The sequence below is a fragment of the Dama dama genome, chromosome 11 (assembly GCF_033118175.1).
Source record: "Dama dama isolate Ldn47 chromosome 11, ASM3311817v1, whole genome shotgun sequence".
NCBI lineage: Eukaryota > Metazoa > Chordata > Mammalia > Artiodactyla > Cervidae > Dama > Dama dama.
The window spans coordinates 77991289-78009174 of NC_083691.1; the positions used below are offsets into that span (position 1 = coordinate 77991289).

Below are 17886 nucleotides of genomic sequence, written 5' to 3' on the forward strand. Positions count from 1 at the left end.
CTGAGTACTTAAGAGTTAAATTTACCTAAATTAAATGCTCTTAGGTGAAACTCCACTGTGTCCATAATTATGTGGTAATGATATCACCCACATTGTTTTTCAGAATGTTCTTATTAAAGCTGTTTAGATTAGCATGAATCTTTTCAGATTACGTTGATTTTTTTTTTTTAAACAAACCTGTACCAGTAGCTCAGAAAATCAGAAATAAATGACCAGCAGGCCTGCCCTTTCAGGCTGTGCTACTCCTCTAGGGAGGAGATGAAAGTGAAAGTGAAGTCGCTTAGTCCTGTCCGACTCTTTGCGACCCCGTGGACTGTAGCCTACCAGGCTCCTCCGTCCATGGTATTCTCCAGGCAAGAATACTGGAGTGGGTTACCATTTCCTTCTCCACTAGAGAGGAGATAGACTTCCCTAAATAATAGGACAGGATTTGGGAAATAGGATGCTGACCTTACTCTAGGTTGTTGTTATTCAGTCGCTAAGTTGTGTCCCATTCTTTGTGCTACATGAACTGCAGCACGCCAGGCTTCCCTGTCCTACACTATCTCCCTGAGTTTGCTCAAACTCATGTCCATTGAGTCAGTGATGCCATCCGACCATCTCATCCTCTGTTATCCCCTTCTCCTCTTGCCCTCAATCTTTCCCAGCATCAGGATCTTTTCCTGTGAGTCAGCTCTTTGCATCAGGTGGCCAAAATATTGGAGCTTCAGCTTCAGCACCAGTCCTTCCAGTGAATATTCAGAGTTGATTTCCTTGAGAATTGACTAGTTTCATCTCCTTGCTGTCCAAGGAACTCTCAAGAGTCTTCTCCAACACCACAATTAGAAAGCATCAATTCTACATCATTCAGCCTTCTTTATGGTCCAACTCTCACATCCATACATGACTACTGGAAAAACCATAGCTTTGACTAGATAGACCTTTGTCAGCAAAGTGATGTCTCTGCTTTTTAATACATTGTCTAGATTTGTCATAGCTTTTCTTCCAAGGAGTCTTTTAATTTCATGGCTGCAGTCACCACCTGCAGTGATTTTGGAGCCCAAGAAAATAAAATCTGTCACTGTTTCATTGTTTCCCCATCTATTTGCCATGAAGTGATGGGACCGGATGCCATGGTCTTTGTTTTTTGAATGCTAAGCTTTAAGGCAGCTTTTTCACTCTCCTCTTTCACTTTCATCAACAGGCTCTTTAGTTCCTCTTCACTTTATGCCACTGGAGCGGTATCATCTGTGTATCTGAAGTTGTTGGTATTTCTCGTGGCAATCTTGATTCCAGCTTGTGAGACATCCAGTCTGGCATTTCATGTGATGTCCCTGATAGCTCAGTTGGTAAAAAATCTGCCTGCAATGCAGGAAACCCCGGTTCGATTTCTGGGTTGGGAAGATCCACTGGAGAAGGGATAGGCTACCCACTCCAGTATTCTTGGGCTTCCCTTGTGGCTCAGCTGGTAAAGGATTCACCTGCAATGGCGGAGACCTGGGTTTGATCTCTAGGTTGGGAAGATTCCCTAGGGAAGGGAACTACCCACTCCAGTATTCTGGACTGGAGAATTCCATGGACTGTATAGTGGGTCAAAAGAGTCAAACACGACTGAGCAACTTTCACTTCACTTCACTCACTCTGCATACAAGTTCAATAAGCAGGGTGACAATATTCAGCCTTGACGTACTCCTTTCCCAATTTTGAACCAATCGGTTGTTCCATGTCTGGTTCTAACTGTTGCTTCTTGACCTTTACACAGGTTTCTCAGGAAACAGGTAAGGCGGTCTGGTATTCTCATCTCTTGAAAAATCTTCTGCAGTTTGTTGTGATCCGCACAGTCAGAGGCTTTAGTATAGTCAATGAAGCAGAAGTAAATGGTTTTTTTAATTCCCTTGCTTTTTCTACGATCCAGTGGATGCTGGCAATTTGATCTCTGGTTCTAGTTCTGCTCTAGGTAGTGCTGCTTTTAAATCCTCTATTCACAGCCTGGATTGATGTCAGCGCCCTGCCTTGGTTGGTTAGGGAATGGCAGCTTTGAAATCCAGCTAATTTAGCAATCAAGTTTCAGACATAACGCTGAAATCTACAATTTCCCAAAGAACCAAAACTGCTAAAATAGCACATCTGAGACTCCCAGAGGGAATTGTGTGAATGAAGGACTGTGCCTCTTCTCATGGACACTCTGCTTGCCATCCTGAGGGATCGGCAGAGGCCCCCTATTCCTCTCTAAGAATCCTCTGTTTAGGTTGGGCTTGCTCTCCAGATGGATCAACCTCAGGAAACTTCCACCACCTTCTCCAAGGCTGCAGTTCCCTAATGCTGCTCCCTGGTGATATTTTCACCATAAAACTACAGCAGAATGACAAACTAAGCAAATATTTCGTAAAACCACATTTCTCTCAAGTGTCCTTTATGATGACCCTGGAAGTCTGTGACTTTTTTGTTGTTCAGATAGCCTTTTTTTTCATGGAATAATGACAGCTAGTAGATTTTTTAACATCCTTTCTTTACCAAATAAAATGTTGGCAACTTATACCAGCTTGTCACATTGTTTTGATTTTTGATTGGTTCTTGAATTCCAAACTTGGGGATTATTTCTCCATTGAACCAGGACATAGCACAGCAGGAAGGATTGTCTTTCCAAGTGAATCCAGCCATTCAGCCATTCCTGTGAAGGTTAGGAATATACTTGGTCTAAAGAAGAAAAAAAAGAAGTTCTTTTCAAAACTGAAATTATATTGAATGTTTAGAATCAATCACACATACTTGGGTGACTAAAATGACTACACTATTGGGAAAATCCAGCTGTTCCAAATGAGTAGGGATGGGAAAAAAAACTCCAATTAACAAGAGTTTACAAAAATCATCTAATTAATGAAAAATCAGATGGGGCCATTAAAGGGGAGGCACTTAATTCTTCCATTGGAACACTTGGCTTTCCAAGAAAGATAGAAAGGAGACACGCCAAAGCCAGCAAAATTGAAATTGCAAGTAGAAAATTTGTCTTCTAGAAAAGAGGGTTGTCAGACCTCAGACTGAAGAACTAAGTGCCATCGAAGTACTAAGTTGAGTTTTTTTCTGTCCATGAAGCAGTAACGGTGACCCCAGGTGCACAGCGGCATCACTTGGGTCACCTTGAAACCATGCTCGCCCTAGAGATGCGGTCAAGTGTCCCCTAACATGAGTGTTTTTCTAAAACTCTGCAGATAAATGTAATGTACTTCCCAGGCTGAGAAACCACAGCTCTGGAGAGGAAAGCAACATTCCCGCTTGTATTTCTAATCCCAACCTCCTGTTCCACCCAGAGGCCCCCTCATTCTGACACCGGCAGAGAGGATGTTCCCATTTAAAGGGGAGCTCCAGGAGAGCTGAGTCTGGTCTTTCTAATTTCCTGCTGCACCCTAGAGGCTTCCCAGGTGCAGCAGGAAAGTGGTAAAGAATCCGCCTGCCAATGCAGGAAAGGCAAGACATACATTCCATCCCTGGGTCGGGAAGATCCCCTGGAGGAGGAAATAGCAACCTGCTCCAGTATTCTTGCCTGGAGAATTCCATGGACAGAAGAGTCTGGTGGACCAGGACCTGGAACAGAACATGTATATAATGAGCCAGTGTTGAAAGCCTGCCTGTGAGGGACCTTTCTAGAGCTTTATTCATTCTTTTGAATTCTTGGGGACTTCCCCTCCTTTGATGTTTTTATTGATAACAGAAAATGCGGACGGTGAATTTTCTAGTTCTTCACTATGGTGAAGTACTGGGTTGGAATCAGCTGTGCTCTTTGGAACTGTAGCGCATATCTACCCACCCCCCCCCCCCAAACCCTGTGAACCCCTGTGAAAGTCATAGCTTAAGAGTGTGGTCCTCTGCTGGGGGACAGAGCAGAATTACCTGTTGGCTAATTCCAAACCAACCAAATTGGAGTCTACAAAGATGGGATCAGGGCCGTCCGAATCTGAGTCTACAAAGATGGGATTGGGGCATGTGTGTGGTTTTAATAACTTCTGGTTAAGAGCCATCACCTGAAGGCAGTGGTTTTCGGAGTACCTGGCAGCAGCAGCAGCATCACCTGGGAACTTGTTGGAAATGCAGATTCCTGGTACCCCCGCAACCATCCTGGATCAGAAACTGGGGGTGAGGCCCAAGCAGTGCTCTGTGGTTTAACAAGCCCTCCGGGTGGGTCTGATGCTCACTCTGTTTGAGAAACTCTGCTTTAGGACCCCTCATTGGGTCTTTCTGCAGAACAAAGTATTTCCAACCAGCAGTTTGGAGAAAGCACCTACATGAATGTCATCTAATAGTTTCCTAGCTTGTGACTCTGACAGAACGTCCCCGGCTGCTCCTCTGTTGACAGGTTAATTCAGTGAAGCATCTGCCTGCCTCTCTTTATCTACTCTGCCGGCTCTCCCACCCCAGCAACTGCCCTTTCCTCTTCCAGGCAGGCACCTCTGGGCAGCCTCAGTACCCATCTTAAATTCTGTTCCCTCCTGAAGGCTCCCCCACCGCCTTTTTTTTTTTTTTTTTTACTTCTTCTAATAGAAAGTAAGTGTACGTTGCATTCCTTTTGGTTGTTCTGTGGCTTTCGTATTTCCTTTACCTACTATTTCCTGTGTGACCGTGGGCAAGTAACCTAACCTCTGTTTCCTCATCTGTAAAATACTAAGGAATCATAATAGTGCCTATTTCATTAAATGAGTTAGTACTTATTAAAGTGCTTAGACTAATACTCAACGAGTGTCAACTCTAAGAAGACAAAGATTCAGTTGTGTCCAACTCTGTGACCCCACAGACTATAGCCCATCAGGCTCCTCTGTCCTTGGAATTCTCCAGGAAAGAATACTCTAGCAGGTTGCCATTTCCTTCTCCAGGGGATCTTCCCGACCCACAATTGAACCTGGGTCTCCCACATTCCAGGCAGATTCTTTACCATCTGAGGAACCAATTCTAAATGTAATTATTATTCATAGCATTAAAAAATGGGTATGTGATATTTTATAGTGCCTGGCACATTAATACAACAGTTACCAGCCCTTCCCTAATGATTTTAGGGCACTAAGCATTTTGCTGTTTCATTCGTTGCTTTTATCCTTCCATCAGTTTTGAAGCTCTTTGGCAGCAGGTAAAGTACATCTTCTCCCTTTTTCTTCCTTACTTCACCCTTTTTCTCCTCCACTACTGCAGCAATTGTTCAGCTGGTCTCTTTGCTTCTAATATTGCCCTTTCAGCAATAAAAACAGTTCAGTGAACATGTTTTCTTGACCTTGTTGCTTAAAATAACCCCTCAGTGGCATCCTCTGGCTGCAGAAGAATGGGTAAGTTCCTTCACGTGGCCTAGGAGGTTCTCTCCATCCTGGCCACATTGCTTCTCTAGTCGCTGTGTTCCCCACCTTGAATTCTGTGCTGAGATCAAACTGCCTATGGTTCCCCACATGGTCCATTCCATGTTATGCCTTTGAACCTTTGGCGGTTCCGATGCATTTTCCTCTCTCTTCCTCTTTAAGACTTCCACTATTATATTGGAATCACCAAGTCATTCATTTCTCTTTCTCCAACAAAAATGCTAAACTAAACTCCCTAAAGGCAGTGTTCTTATTTTACTTAGCACCCAGCACATGGTAAACAGATAGTATTTGTGATCAGAACTGAGGCTACAAAAAGATCTCGGCAATCTAAAAGGCAGATCACAAAATTTAACAGGGAGATAAAATTTAACAGGTATCTATTTGGGTTTAAAGCAAATAAACAAAAGAAGTCTTGATCTGAGTCCTGAGTACAGGTGGTAGATGGGTGACCCACCACCGTCAGCAGACCATGTGAAAAGGAAAGGCCTGCAGTTTCAGTTGACCCCATGCTCCACACGAGTCACTGGCGTCATACAACTGCAGCAACCTCGTGTCAGAATAGGGGCAGCAGCAGTCCTACTGCTCAGACCACGAGGGAGCCATGTTCCCTTCTCTGTGGCCTGCCTGAAGAGGGGGTGAGGCATGTCCAAAGGAAGGGGGGCTCAGAACAGTGAGAGAGGGTGGACCCCATCATCTGGGAACTAGTTGAAGGCAGTAGGACTGTTTCATATGGGAAACACAGGCGGGATACAGTAACTATTCAAATGCCTAAAGAGTTCAATGGGGACCTGATAATGCAGAATCGGGCCACTCAGTGGAAACTCCAAAACGAACTTTGTGACAATTAGATCTACTGAACAGTGAAACAGTCTGTCTCGTGAGCTCCAAGTTGCTGTTGGGTTCCACCAAGAGCCTCTGAGAAAAGGTGCTGTAGAAGGGATCTAGCTCTTCAGGGAGCTTGGACTAGATGTCCTTTTATCCTGCTCAGCTTTGAGACTTGGTGATGCAAGAGGTCACTGAGTTTGCATGTATTGGATGTTAGGGAAAGGTACCAGGGACACATTTTCTGATACGAATGCCTTCTGTGACCCTGGGGTGGCGAGGAGGGAATTATTTTACCTGAATAGGAAGTACTTCAGGGCCAGAATTCTGAATCTTAGTGGCCTCATCACTTCTTACATGGTTTATATGAAATCTACTCAGGAAGGAGGTCTGGTAGTTCTGCCCAGGGTATCCAGAGCCTTGCATATTCTCCCATGTCCTTTGTGGACCCCTGAATAAAGTGATCATCTCTTTTAATTTGCCTTTCTGTTTTTTTTAGTTCTGGAGCATCTTGGCTTCTGGGAGGAAGTCAGAAGGATCATCTCAGGATCAGAGCTGATAACAGGGTTCCCCTATACCTACACGGTGCCAGGCCTACCCCAGTATCTCCAGAGCCTCACCAAACTGGCCATCGCTGCAGTGTGGGCAGTAGCGGCCCAGGCTGGAGAGCAGAACAGGGATGTTCCCATCTCCTTCTCTCAGCTGTTAGAGTCTTCCTTCCCTGAAGTGCGCCTGCTCACGCTGGATGCCCTGCTGGAAAGGTTCTCAACAGCAGCCTCTGCTCTGGGAGAGAAGGGACTGCCGCCCTTACTGTGGAATATGGGAGGGACATTCTTGACATTGGTGCTGAAGGAAAATCACCCAGAATGCCTCTGCAAGGTAAAGTCTCATGACTGACGGGTACACTTTCCTCTCCCCACACTCTCTGGCGAGCCCCACTCGAGTGGTAAGGTCATGAGGCAGGACTGGGTGTGGCATCTCCAGGATAGGAAGGAGATTCAGCATCCAAAGGGCAAGGACTCTTTGCACAATGCTTGGCATGGCTTCATGCCTAAAAGGGCACTAAGAAAAGTGTCTGATGATAATGGTATTGCCAACAGAGTTTAAGCAAAGACAGAGATTGAGAGAGTAGGCCACTCAGTGCCCAAGGAGACAGAGCATTGAAAATTGGCTGTAGAATGTGCTAAAGGGTAAGTCTCTGCTGACATGGCTCTTGAGGGGCAGATGGTTACCTGGAAAGCACAATCAAAAGGAAGGGGAACTGGGACTTCCCTGGTGGTCCAGTGGTCAAGACTCCATGCTTCCATGCAGAGGGTGTGGGTTCGATCCCTGGCTGGGAGCTAAGATTTCATATGCCTAGTGGTATGGTCAGAAATTAAAAAAAAAATTTTTTTTTTTTTAAAGGAAAGGGCACTGACCTAGGAATATGGCATCTAGCCTCTGATCTCAGTATGCCACTGCTCCCAACTGTCTTGTTCTCTCAAAGCTGTTAAGCGGGGTGGGGGGGCAGCGGGAAAGAAGACAGTGGGAGCTTTTGAAAGCTAGACTTCCTTATCCATACAAGTGATTATTTTATTTAGATTCTGAAGATTCTTTTCTGAGGTTTTTGTATGTTTGTTTGTTTTCCATGGGTCTGGCTCACACAGATACTGAAAATTCTCCATTGCTTGGACCCCAGTGAGTGGCTCCCTCAGACGGAACACTGTGTCCATCTCAGCTCAAAGGAGTTCCTGATCTGGACGATGGATATTGCTTCCCATGAAAGGTTTGCCCCCAGTGTTCCTTGTGCAAACTCGGTACAACACATGGTCCTGTCAGTTATTTATGCAATGAACTTGAGCACAGCCCTGGCCTAAGGACTCAGGTCCTGTATTTCTTTCTAAGTCTCAGGCTATGTTCTCAGCCCAAGCAATAGAATGATGTCAGAGTTTCCCATTAATTACCAAAAGGTAATTACTTCCAGAAGCATTTGTGTAGCCACGAGATAGAGATTGCCAGTCTTCACAGCCACATGGAGTACAGACTGTCTGCAAAAACCATATATATATATATATATATGTATGTATGTATGTGTATATATATATAAAATGATTGATTTTACTTATTTTCATAATTGTATATTTATTGAAGTGTAATTGCCTTACAGTGCTATATTAATTTTAGGGTGGTTTTTTGTTTGGTATGTCTTCTGGCTCACCTTTCTAGGTCTGAAATTCAAAGTGAAGCTCTGAGACTCACCTCCAAAGTGATTGCCTACCACATGCAGATGTGTGACGAGGTAAGGCTGATTCCCCTGTTCTAGGGTCTAGATTTCTGTTCTCTGATTTCCCTGGAAGGTATCAGTAAAAGTAAATCATCCCACGGGCAGAATCTGTGGCACGGGTGTGTAGCTTCTACAAGAACATTGTTCATGTTGATTTTTCACTTTGGTTATAACTTGAGAATTCTGTGAGCACCATGTTTAGCATCTCTCTTCTTTTGTTCTAGGCAGTTTTGATTGGAGTCCATGAGGATGACTCTATAATCCATTCATGTTATTTTTTAAGATTTCACATATAAGTGATATCATATGATATTTGTCTTTCTCTGTCTGACTTACTTCATTAATATAATAATTTCTAACCATCCATGATGCTACAAATGGCATTATTTTGTTCTTTTTCTGGGCTGAGTAACATTCCATTGTGTATATACACCACATCTTCATCATGGATAATAAAGTTGGTGGGTGCTTAGGTTGCTTCCATGTCCTGCCTAATGTAAATAGTGCTGCTATGCACACTGGGGTGCATGTATCTTTTTGAATTAGAGTTTTCTTCTAATATATGTCTAGGAGTGGAATTGTAGGATCAATGGCCGCTCTAGTTTTAGTTTTTTAAGGAACCTCCACACTGTTCTGCATAGTGGCCTTACCAATTTACATTCCCACCAACAGTATAGGAGGGTTCCCTTTTTTCCACACCCCATTCAGCATTTAATATTTGTAGACTTTTTAATGATAGCCATTCTAATTGGTATGAGGTGATACCTCACTGTAGTTTCAATTTGCATTTCAAGAGTTGACTCACTGGAAAAGACCCTGATGCTGGGAGGGATTGGGGGCAGGAGGAGAAGGGGACAACAGAGGATGAGATGGCTGGATGGCATCACCGACTCGATGGACATGAGTTTGAGTAAATTCTGGGAGTTGGTGATGGACAGGGAGGCCTGGCATGCTGCGATTCATGGGATTGCAAAGAGTCAGACACGACTGAGCGACTGAACTGAACTGAATAGTGGTATTGAGCATCTTTTTGGGTGCCTGTTGGCCGTCCGTATGATTCAATTTATATGAAATGTCCAGAACAGACAAATCCATAAAGACAGAAAATAGACTAATGGTTTAGGGTTGGGGGGAGGGGGAGCTGACAGGATGGGGATGATAACTAAAGGATACAGGGTTTCTCTTTTTGCTGATTAAAATGTTCTAAAATTGATTCTGGTGGTGGTGGTACACACATATCTGTGAATGTACTAAAAATCACTGAAGTATATATTTAAAAGGGTGAATTATATGGTATGTATATCTCGATATAGCTGTTATTATAAAGAAACAACAATAGGGTTTTGTTTAAACAATAATGTTGGTTAGGATGCTGCTTTAAATGTAACAGAGGGAAAAAAATATAACAGAAACTCAGAAATACAGTGGCTTAAACCAGAAAGAAGCAGTCCAAAACATAGTGATTCGACAATATTGGCCCCCAGACCCTTCTACCTTGTTGTTCTGCTGTCCTTAGCATAGCTTCCATTCTAAGGTCCCAGATAGTTGCAGCAGCTCCCATCACCTTGTCTTCACTCAACTAGCAGGAAGGAGAAACCCAGGATGTGAGGTTCACACCTGTTTCCTTACATATGACCTGAAATTGCACAGATACCACTTTTAATGGCACCCTATTAGTCAGAACTTAAACACATGTTATGCCCCAACACAAGGGAACCTGGGAAATGTAGTCTTCAGCTGAGCACCCACATGCCCAGGCAAAACTCTGGGGTTCTATTGCTAAAGATAGGGAATCTGGTTTGGGGGACAACAGGTATTGACTGCCAGTCTTCCCCCAAAAGTTTTGTCTTTACCAAAGCTATCAAATACATCAGTGTTCTGATAATCTGATTTGCATCCGAAAAGACTCCTGGAACTTGTTCTGTCATTACAGCGCCTCCATATTACTGAAGGATCACATTTCCTTCCCTGGAGTTGTTTTTTTCTCCCTAGTTGGGATGGAAAAGCAGCTAATAAACCTTTCTTCCTTCCTCCTTTGCTGAGAGCTAACTTGCAGATCCAGTGTGGTGTACGCTATGTACTTATCCCTAATTCCGTGTCTGCTCATGTTGCCCCTTCTGAATTGGTGTGTGTACACTTTGTACTTTCAGACCAGAGACTTGGTGGCCCCCAACCTGCAGCAGTGGGTTCAGTTGGTTGTCTCTTCCTGTGGAGATCATCTTCCCACAGAGTCCAGGCTGGCTGCTGCTGAAGTTCTTGCCAGCACTGCACCATTTTTCCTCACCAACCCCCAGCCCATTCTCGGTAAGTGCAGTGAGCTGCTGTCTGGCGGGAGTTGGGGAGGGATGGGGCATCCAGTGTACCGAATGCACTAGAAAAATGTGAATAGATGCTCTAGGTTACAAAAGAAGGGAGGATGAAAGATGAAAGATGACAGCATGCACCATACCTTTATATCTTTGAACGATATTCCCATCCTCTCAGTTCCTACTCTAATTACTTTTCACCAACAGCTTCCTAACTGGCCTCTTTTCTTTTAGTCTTGTCCCCCAAGCCATTCTCCTTATGCTTCCAAAAGCCCTCTGTGGTCTTTCTGAAATACAGATCTGAGCATTTCCCTCCACTGCTTGAAGCCTTTGAGTGGGTGCCCATTGCCTTCAGGATGAAACCTAAATACTCTTTAGCCTGGCTCAGAAGGCCCTTCCTCTTCCATACCCTGGCCGCTTCTCCTTCCTCACCGGCCCCTAGGCCCCACGTGTCATCAGCAGGGAACAGTTCTCTAAACAAACTGCTGCTTGACTGACTTCTCTTTGTCTTTCAAGGCAGCCTAACTATCACCTCTCTCAGGAAGCCTGTTGCAGTGATCTGGATGAGAAATGAATGGGTCAGAGTGAAGAGTAGCCTTGAGGAAGAGAAAAGGCCAGGCTTGAAGGCATTTAGGAAGTAGACTCAGCAGGACTTGGTGTTGAGGTTACTATAAAGGAAACAGTCAAGGCTTCTGGCTTAAGAGACTGGAAAGACTGCTAGTTCATTTCACTGAAAGTAGTTTTAAGTTTAAAGCATCTTTGGAATTCCTGGCGGTCCAATGGTTAAGACTCCATGCTTCCACTACAGGAGGCATGGATTCTATCCCCGGTGATGGAAGTTTCTACATTCTGCACAGCATGGCCAAAATATAAAATAAAAAGATTTAAGGCATCTTTGGGAAAGAAAGGTAGAGATGTTTTAAAATCAGATGGATGTACAGCTCCAACTATATTGACCACGTTCATGTCTCTTTCCTCACTGTTATCCCCTATCATTCAAGAGTAATAATTAGGAAAGAGCATCGTATCAGTGGTGGTTGGGAAAACCAAGCTTTAGGAAATCCAAAGGAATTGAAAAAGCATAGGGGTTTTTGTTTTCACTTAAAGATATTTTTTCAGATTGTAGTGTTTTGTTTTTTCTTTTTTTTTTCCTAGGGTATAGCTGATTAAGAAACAATGTTGTGATAGTTTCAGGTGAACAAGAAGGGATTCAACCATTTTGTTTTGTTTTAAGCATAGGGTTTTATAAAAGGAAAACTCAGGACCCAGAGCCATGTCTCAGTACTGACCCTGCCCCTCTCCTGCCATCTTATACTCACATTAACCACACTGGGATTCTCTTCCATCCGTTACTGGAATTCTGTTTTTGTACTCCTCCTCCATGCCCAACCCTGGAGAATAAATCATGGTCCCTGCATCCAGGGAGCTTTCAGTATAGTTGTGGAGAAAAGATTTTCAGAATAAAAAAGAGAATTGCTTTTTCAGATGGTGAGTTTCAAATTTTAAGTGTTATCGGAGTTCAGACTAATCAAGTGTCTCATGTCCCTGGATCTCTCTGAGGAACAGTTGTCTTTGGTATCTTCTTAAATCTTTCTTCTAAGTGACTTTTAGGCCATTTTTTTCACACCCACAGGGGGACTTAAAGGGGGGCTGCTACCATTTTTGTTTAATCATTGGACCCAGAAGAATAAGAGCCAAGGTTTATATACTGCAGTGACACTTCTCCAGGGAGGATAATATCATTTTGCAGCACATTTTCTGGGTAACTTTGGCTGTTCTAACCCAAGTTCATATCAGGAAACTGTATATGGAATAATGTGGAATTCCTGAGTGAAATTGAGTCCTGGGCAAAAGCCATTAGTTCATCATGAATTGCTGGAGCTGGTTAGAGCATTACAGGCAATGAGGAATTAGGTCGGTGGCAGCTGATGGCCTGCCATAACATAAAAAACAGGTACAGAACTGAGAGGCAAAAGACATAAAAGTGCGTGGGGACAAGTGAAGGACAGACCAAAGTTGTTTAAGGAGAAAGAAAAATTGAAATGGACTAAAGAGGAAAGATTGAGGACTTTGGGGGTATAAGAAAATATTAAGAAAGGAAAATTTGAAACCCTAGAGGACAAATGGAATGGATAGATTCTTGAGAGAGTAGCATTGACATATATACAGTGTGTGTGTGCATGCTAAGTTGCTTCAGTTACTCCCAACTCTTTGAGCCCCTATGGACTGTAGCCCACCAGGCTCCTCTGTCCATGGGATTCTCCAGGCAAGAATACTGGAGTGGGTTGTCATCCCCTCCTCCAGGGGATCGTCACAACCCAGGGACTGAACCAGCATCTCTTAAGTCTCTTGCATTGGCAGGCAGGTTCTTTACCACTATCACCATCTGGGAAGCCCCATATATATATACTACCATGTGCAAAACAGATAGCTTGGGGGAAGCTGCTATATAATACAGGGAGTTGAGCTCAATGCTCTGTGACAACCTAGAGTAGTGGGATGTAGGGGAGGCTCAAGAGGGAGGGGATATATGTGTCCTTAAGCTGATTCACACTGTGGTACAGCAGAAACACAGTATTATTATAAAGCAATTATCCTCCAGTTAAAAAATAAAAATAATAAATAAAAAGAAAAAAAATGAATGAAGTCATATTCAACTCCAAAAAAAAAAAAAAGGAAAAACTGAGTAAAATGTAAAGCCAGATTTATAACAGACCAGAGAGCACATACCCCAGAGGAGCCATTGCTATTCTCAGAATGACTGAAGCGTTGGTGGCAGTGCAGCCGGGTGCTCTGTGGACGGATGTGGGAGAAGGTGGGATAAGGAGGGTTCTCGGGGCAGAGCTGGTTCCCCGCTAAAAAGGCAAGGGATGGTGAGTGGTGGTCTCCTGTGGTGACCCAACCAACCTGCACAGCAGTGTCCTTCCTCTGAGGCCCCACCCCCTTCCCTCCCTCATGCAGCCCAGCTCCTTTGTACCAGCCCCCTGGGACCTTTCCTCTGGAGCGTGTCACAGCCACGCATGCCCAGCCCTGCCTTCTCCTTACCGCGTGTTCTCCACTTGATGTCCATTTCGGTCGCTCAGGGACAGGCGCTCTCTGCTCCTTCTCTGTGGCCCCAGCAGCACCAGGCACGTGGACTTGATGGGGTCCCTGCCCAGGGGGCAGTGGCGGTGGTCAGGACATTGCCCAGCCTATATTGTGGCTCTTGGCTTTTTTTTTTTTTCGGTTCTTGCCCACCCTCCCCCCCAACCAAAGCATAATCTTGATTGAAACTTTGCTTTCGGAATTTATAAGCTCAAACAGTCACTCAGATCAACACTTGGCTAGTTTCCCCAAAGCACTCTTGAGGCATAAAGTTTCATTCCTGAGAAATATGAGTCATTGTGGACAGCTAGGCCTGAGTCAGCCAGGCCATATCTTCTCGTGGGGGCCTTGCCTGGGGCCGGTTGCCTCCAAAAGCCTTTCCTATTCCAAAGGACATTTCCAAACCTGTCCCCTTATGGTCCTCGCTATTCCTGTTTTATCTGATGCTCAGGTCTCCCTTCCTTGCAATACCCACAAAAAAAGGAATACCTCATTCAGTACTGGATTTGAAGCAGTTATTTGTGCCAGCCTGTAGATTTCGTCCTAGGTAATCTGAATTCTTTTTGGCCTTCTTAGGACTGCAGGATACGCTTGCTCTCTGGAAGTGTGTCCTCACCCTCCTGCAGAGTGAGGAGCAAGTCGTCCGAGATGCAGCCACGGAAACTGTGATGACCGCCATGTCACAGGAAAACACTTGCCAGTCAACAGGTACCTTGTTCTTATCTCTCTTCAATGCCTACAGAGCTCTTAGACAGGAGTTGACGCATTTTCTGTGAAGGGCCAGAGAGTGAATCTTTTAGGCCATTCAGTCTCTGTCTCAACTCTGCCATTTTAGTGGGAAAGCAGCCTAAGCAATAGGCAAACAAGTGAACATGACTGTGTTCCAATAAAGCTTTATTTACAAAAGCAGGTGGCTGCCCAGATTTGATTTGCTAGCCACAATTTGCTGCCACCTTCTCTAGGACATTATAGAGAAAAACTGCTTTCAAAGATAAATATCTATCAGTACCTTCTCTTGGTCACATGGTCATCCTTTTTAAATAAGGCCAAGTCTGGATTTTCTGTGTGGTTACATAATCCAGGAATTACAGATCCATCATTTGGTTCCTCCATGCATTTCAAGTTGATCCTCCTCATGTCTTGGCTCTTCATTTGGTGGTGACAGGAGGCCGGAGGGGAGTGGAAAGAGGAGCAGCCTAGATGAGTAGTTCTGAGTTCATAACCACTCATAATATGAGCATTTTTAGAGTTCTTGGCCCTGGTCACCTGTATGTGAGGGCAAGTGCTGTGGAAGCAAACGGGAACTCCAGGCTAAAGACAGAAAATGGACTGCTGGGTAGAAGGGACAGGGCTAAGTGGAATAGAAGCAAGGTCACACCTCTGAGCAAATGGCCATATGGGAAGGTGACTGCTCTGGTAGACTTGGATTCCCTGCATTTGGGGCTAGATGTCAGGAAAGATCTCTGGGCCAGCCATCCCAAAGGGGAGAAGAATACCATTTTGAGATAGATAGTCACAAGCTGAGCAAGGAAGTTTACATTAATGGATAGCAGAATGGGAGGGGAAGCAGCCATACAGTGTTGGTACCTGATTCGGGGTCCCTCATTCCCCTGGGTCACCTGATTTGGCCACCTGATGCAAAGAGCTGACTCATTTGAAAAGACCCTGATGCTGGGAAAGATTGAGGGCAGGAGGAGAAAGGGAGAAGGATGAGATGGTTGGATGGAATCACCGACTCAATGGACATGGGTTTGGGTGGACTCCGGGAGTTGGTGATGGACAGGGAGGCATGGCGTGCTGTGGTTCATGGGGTTGCAAAGAGTCGGACGCGACTGAGGGACTGAACTGAACTGAACTGAATTCCCCTGGGAGCTTCTTCTGGAATGTGTGAACTTCCCTATACCTGAGTCCTCTCTTATAATGGTCTGGTCACTTTTCTCTGCATATGTAGAGGAAGCTAGTGTGTTAGTAATCTCCCATGATACTACTGAAGTTTAGCCAGGATCAGCTTGGCCTCTCAGTGGGAAAACCTTCAGTTTGGCCCTGCGAGCATTGTGCAAGCAGCCTTCTCCCATCCCTGTCCCAAGCTTTCAGAGTTCCTCATACCCAAAATTCTGCCGTTGATGATTTATTCCTTTTTCCAACTGTACATGTTCCTTAGAAGGATACATGGAGCACCCAGCGAGTGCTCAGTGAGCATTTGGTAGAATGTAATACTCATTAGATTACTGCAGGACCGACCCTCTCACCAAAGATGGGAAATATCATTTCATGCTGTAATTCATAAGTGGACTTCTTCTCTCCTAATCTTTAAAGTATTTGCCCTACTACTTTGATTTCTTTCCTAATTTTTCCATGTTCATTACCATGTTCTCCCTCCTTTTGGTTTTTCTCAAGAAATAGAAATCAGTAATTATATATTCAGTGTCTTGCATGTACAGTTCCATGTGTGAAAGCCTTGAGGGGTAAGTAATGTAAAAGGCTACTTGTCTTTGTATTCCCCATCTTGATCTATAAAAGATGATTTGAGGTGTGAAAAAAGACAAGAATCTAAAATGATTAAATGTAATATGTTACCCTGGACCAGATCCTGTACTGGAGGGGTGAAAAGCCATACAGAAAATGATTAGAGTAGCTGGCAACATTGAAATATTGTCTGTAGATTAAAATCAATATTAAATTTCCTGAATCTGATAACCGTACTATAGTTTTGTAAGAGTATTTTTATTCTTAGGAAATGCACATCTGAAATATTAAAGTGGAGAAGGGCACAGTGACTGCCACTTACTCTCAAATGGCTCAGAAAAAATAAAACTGTGTGTGTAAGTGTTAAACACAAGTAGTTGCTATACTTGCATCTTTTCTGTATGTTTAACATTATTTCAAAATAAAATGTTTTTTTAAAAATCCAATTCCACAACTAGAAAAGACTAATACAGTATATATATTGATAGATCATCTGCCTGGTTATCGAGTATTCCGCCCCCCAGTGTAACTACTTCCACGTAAATTATGTGAAAACATCCTGCCCCACCTCCATCTTTTTTAAAAACTCATTTTGAGTGAATTTTGCATCCAAAAACTCAAACCCAAGCCAGATTCCTCACATTCAGAGATCCCAGCAGCATGACATCACTGTGTGAGGATATCGTGCACCGTGTCCCCGTGTGTTCCCTGTTCTGCCTGATAGCATTGCTTAGACAGAACTCCATAATGCAGCGTGGTTTTCTTAAAAAAAAAAAAAATGCACATCTTTCTGCTTTAGATGGAAAGTAACTGAGGACTGGGCACCACCACCCTGATTTTTCACTCTAGTCAATATTTAGCCAGCTGATTCACGAGAACAGTATTGTCTTATTTTGACATCTCTCAAGGATACCAAGCAGCTGATGGTTAAGTTTTCACATTCCTTCAGCATACAGGGGTTTTCTAGCATACTCAGCTACTGGCTTGCTCTTTGGTGTTCCAAGTTAGTTGCTACTGCTGAGTCTTAAGTACATTGAAAAGGGTGGTGGTGGTTTAGTCGCTAAGTTGTGTCCGACTTTCGTGGTCCCAGGGATTGTAGCCCACCAGGCTCCTCTTTCCATGGTATTTCCTAGGCAAGAATCCTGGAGTGGGTTGGTTGCCATTTCCTTCTCCTTACTGACCTTGAAAATGTGCTGTGTGTGTTGTGCTTAGTCACTCAGTTTTGTCTGACTCTTTGCAACTCCAGCCAAGCTCCTCTGTCCATAGGGATTCTCCAGGCAAGAACACTGGAGTGGGTTGCCTTGCCCTCCTCCAGGGGATCTTCTCAACCCAGGGATCGAACCCAGGTCTCCTGCATTGCAGGCAGATTCATTACCATCTGAGCCACCAGGGAATTTAAAAATACACGTACATAATTTTGTCCTCAAATCAGTGGTTTAAAAAGTGCCACAGTAAAATAATCATATTAAATGAGGCTAATATTTAATGGCTTCTTTGAGAAGGCTAAGTGTTAATTCTTCTCCTCCTAAGAAAGAAAGAAACCATGAGGAGTCCTTGCCACTGAGATCTCATCCTGTAAGTGATGGTTGGATAGGGACAGAAGGAGCTCTGTGCTCATACTGACAGC

General features: G+C 44.0%; 1 protein-coding gene across 3 annotated transcripts in view; it reads left to right on the top strand.

The window, feature by feature from the left end:
• The window catches only part of THADA (THADA armadillo repeat containing), a 327677-nt gene that overhangs the window by 265109 nt on the left and 44682 nt on the right, over window positions 1-17886 (top strand). For all 3 annotated transcript variants that reach the window (XM_061155511.1, XM_061155510.1, XM_061155509.1), the window contains 5 exons: window positions 6640-7019; window positions 7787-7905; window positions 8346-8418; window positions 10554-10707; window positions 14370-14501. In XM_061155511.1, the coding sequence (XP_061011494.1) occupies window positions 6640-7019; window positions 7787-7905; window positions 8346-8418; window positions 10554-10707; window positions 14370-14501 (858 nt within the window). The remainder of the gene's footprint in view (window positions 1-6639; window positions 7020-7786; window positions 7906-8345; window positions 8419-10553; window positions 10708-14369; window positions 14502-17886) is intronic.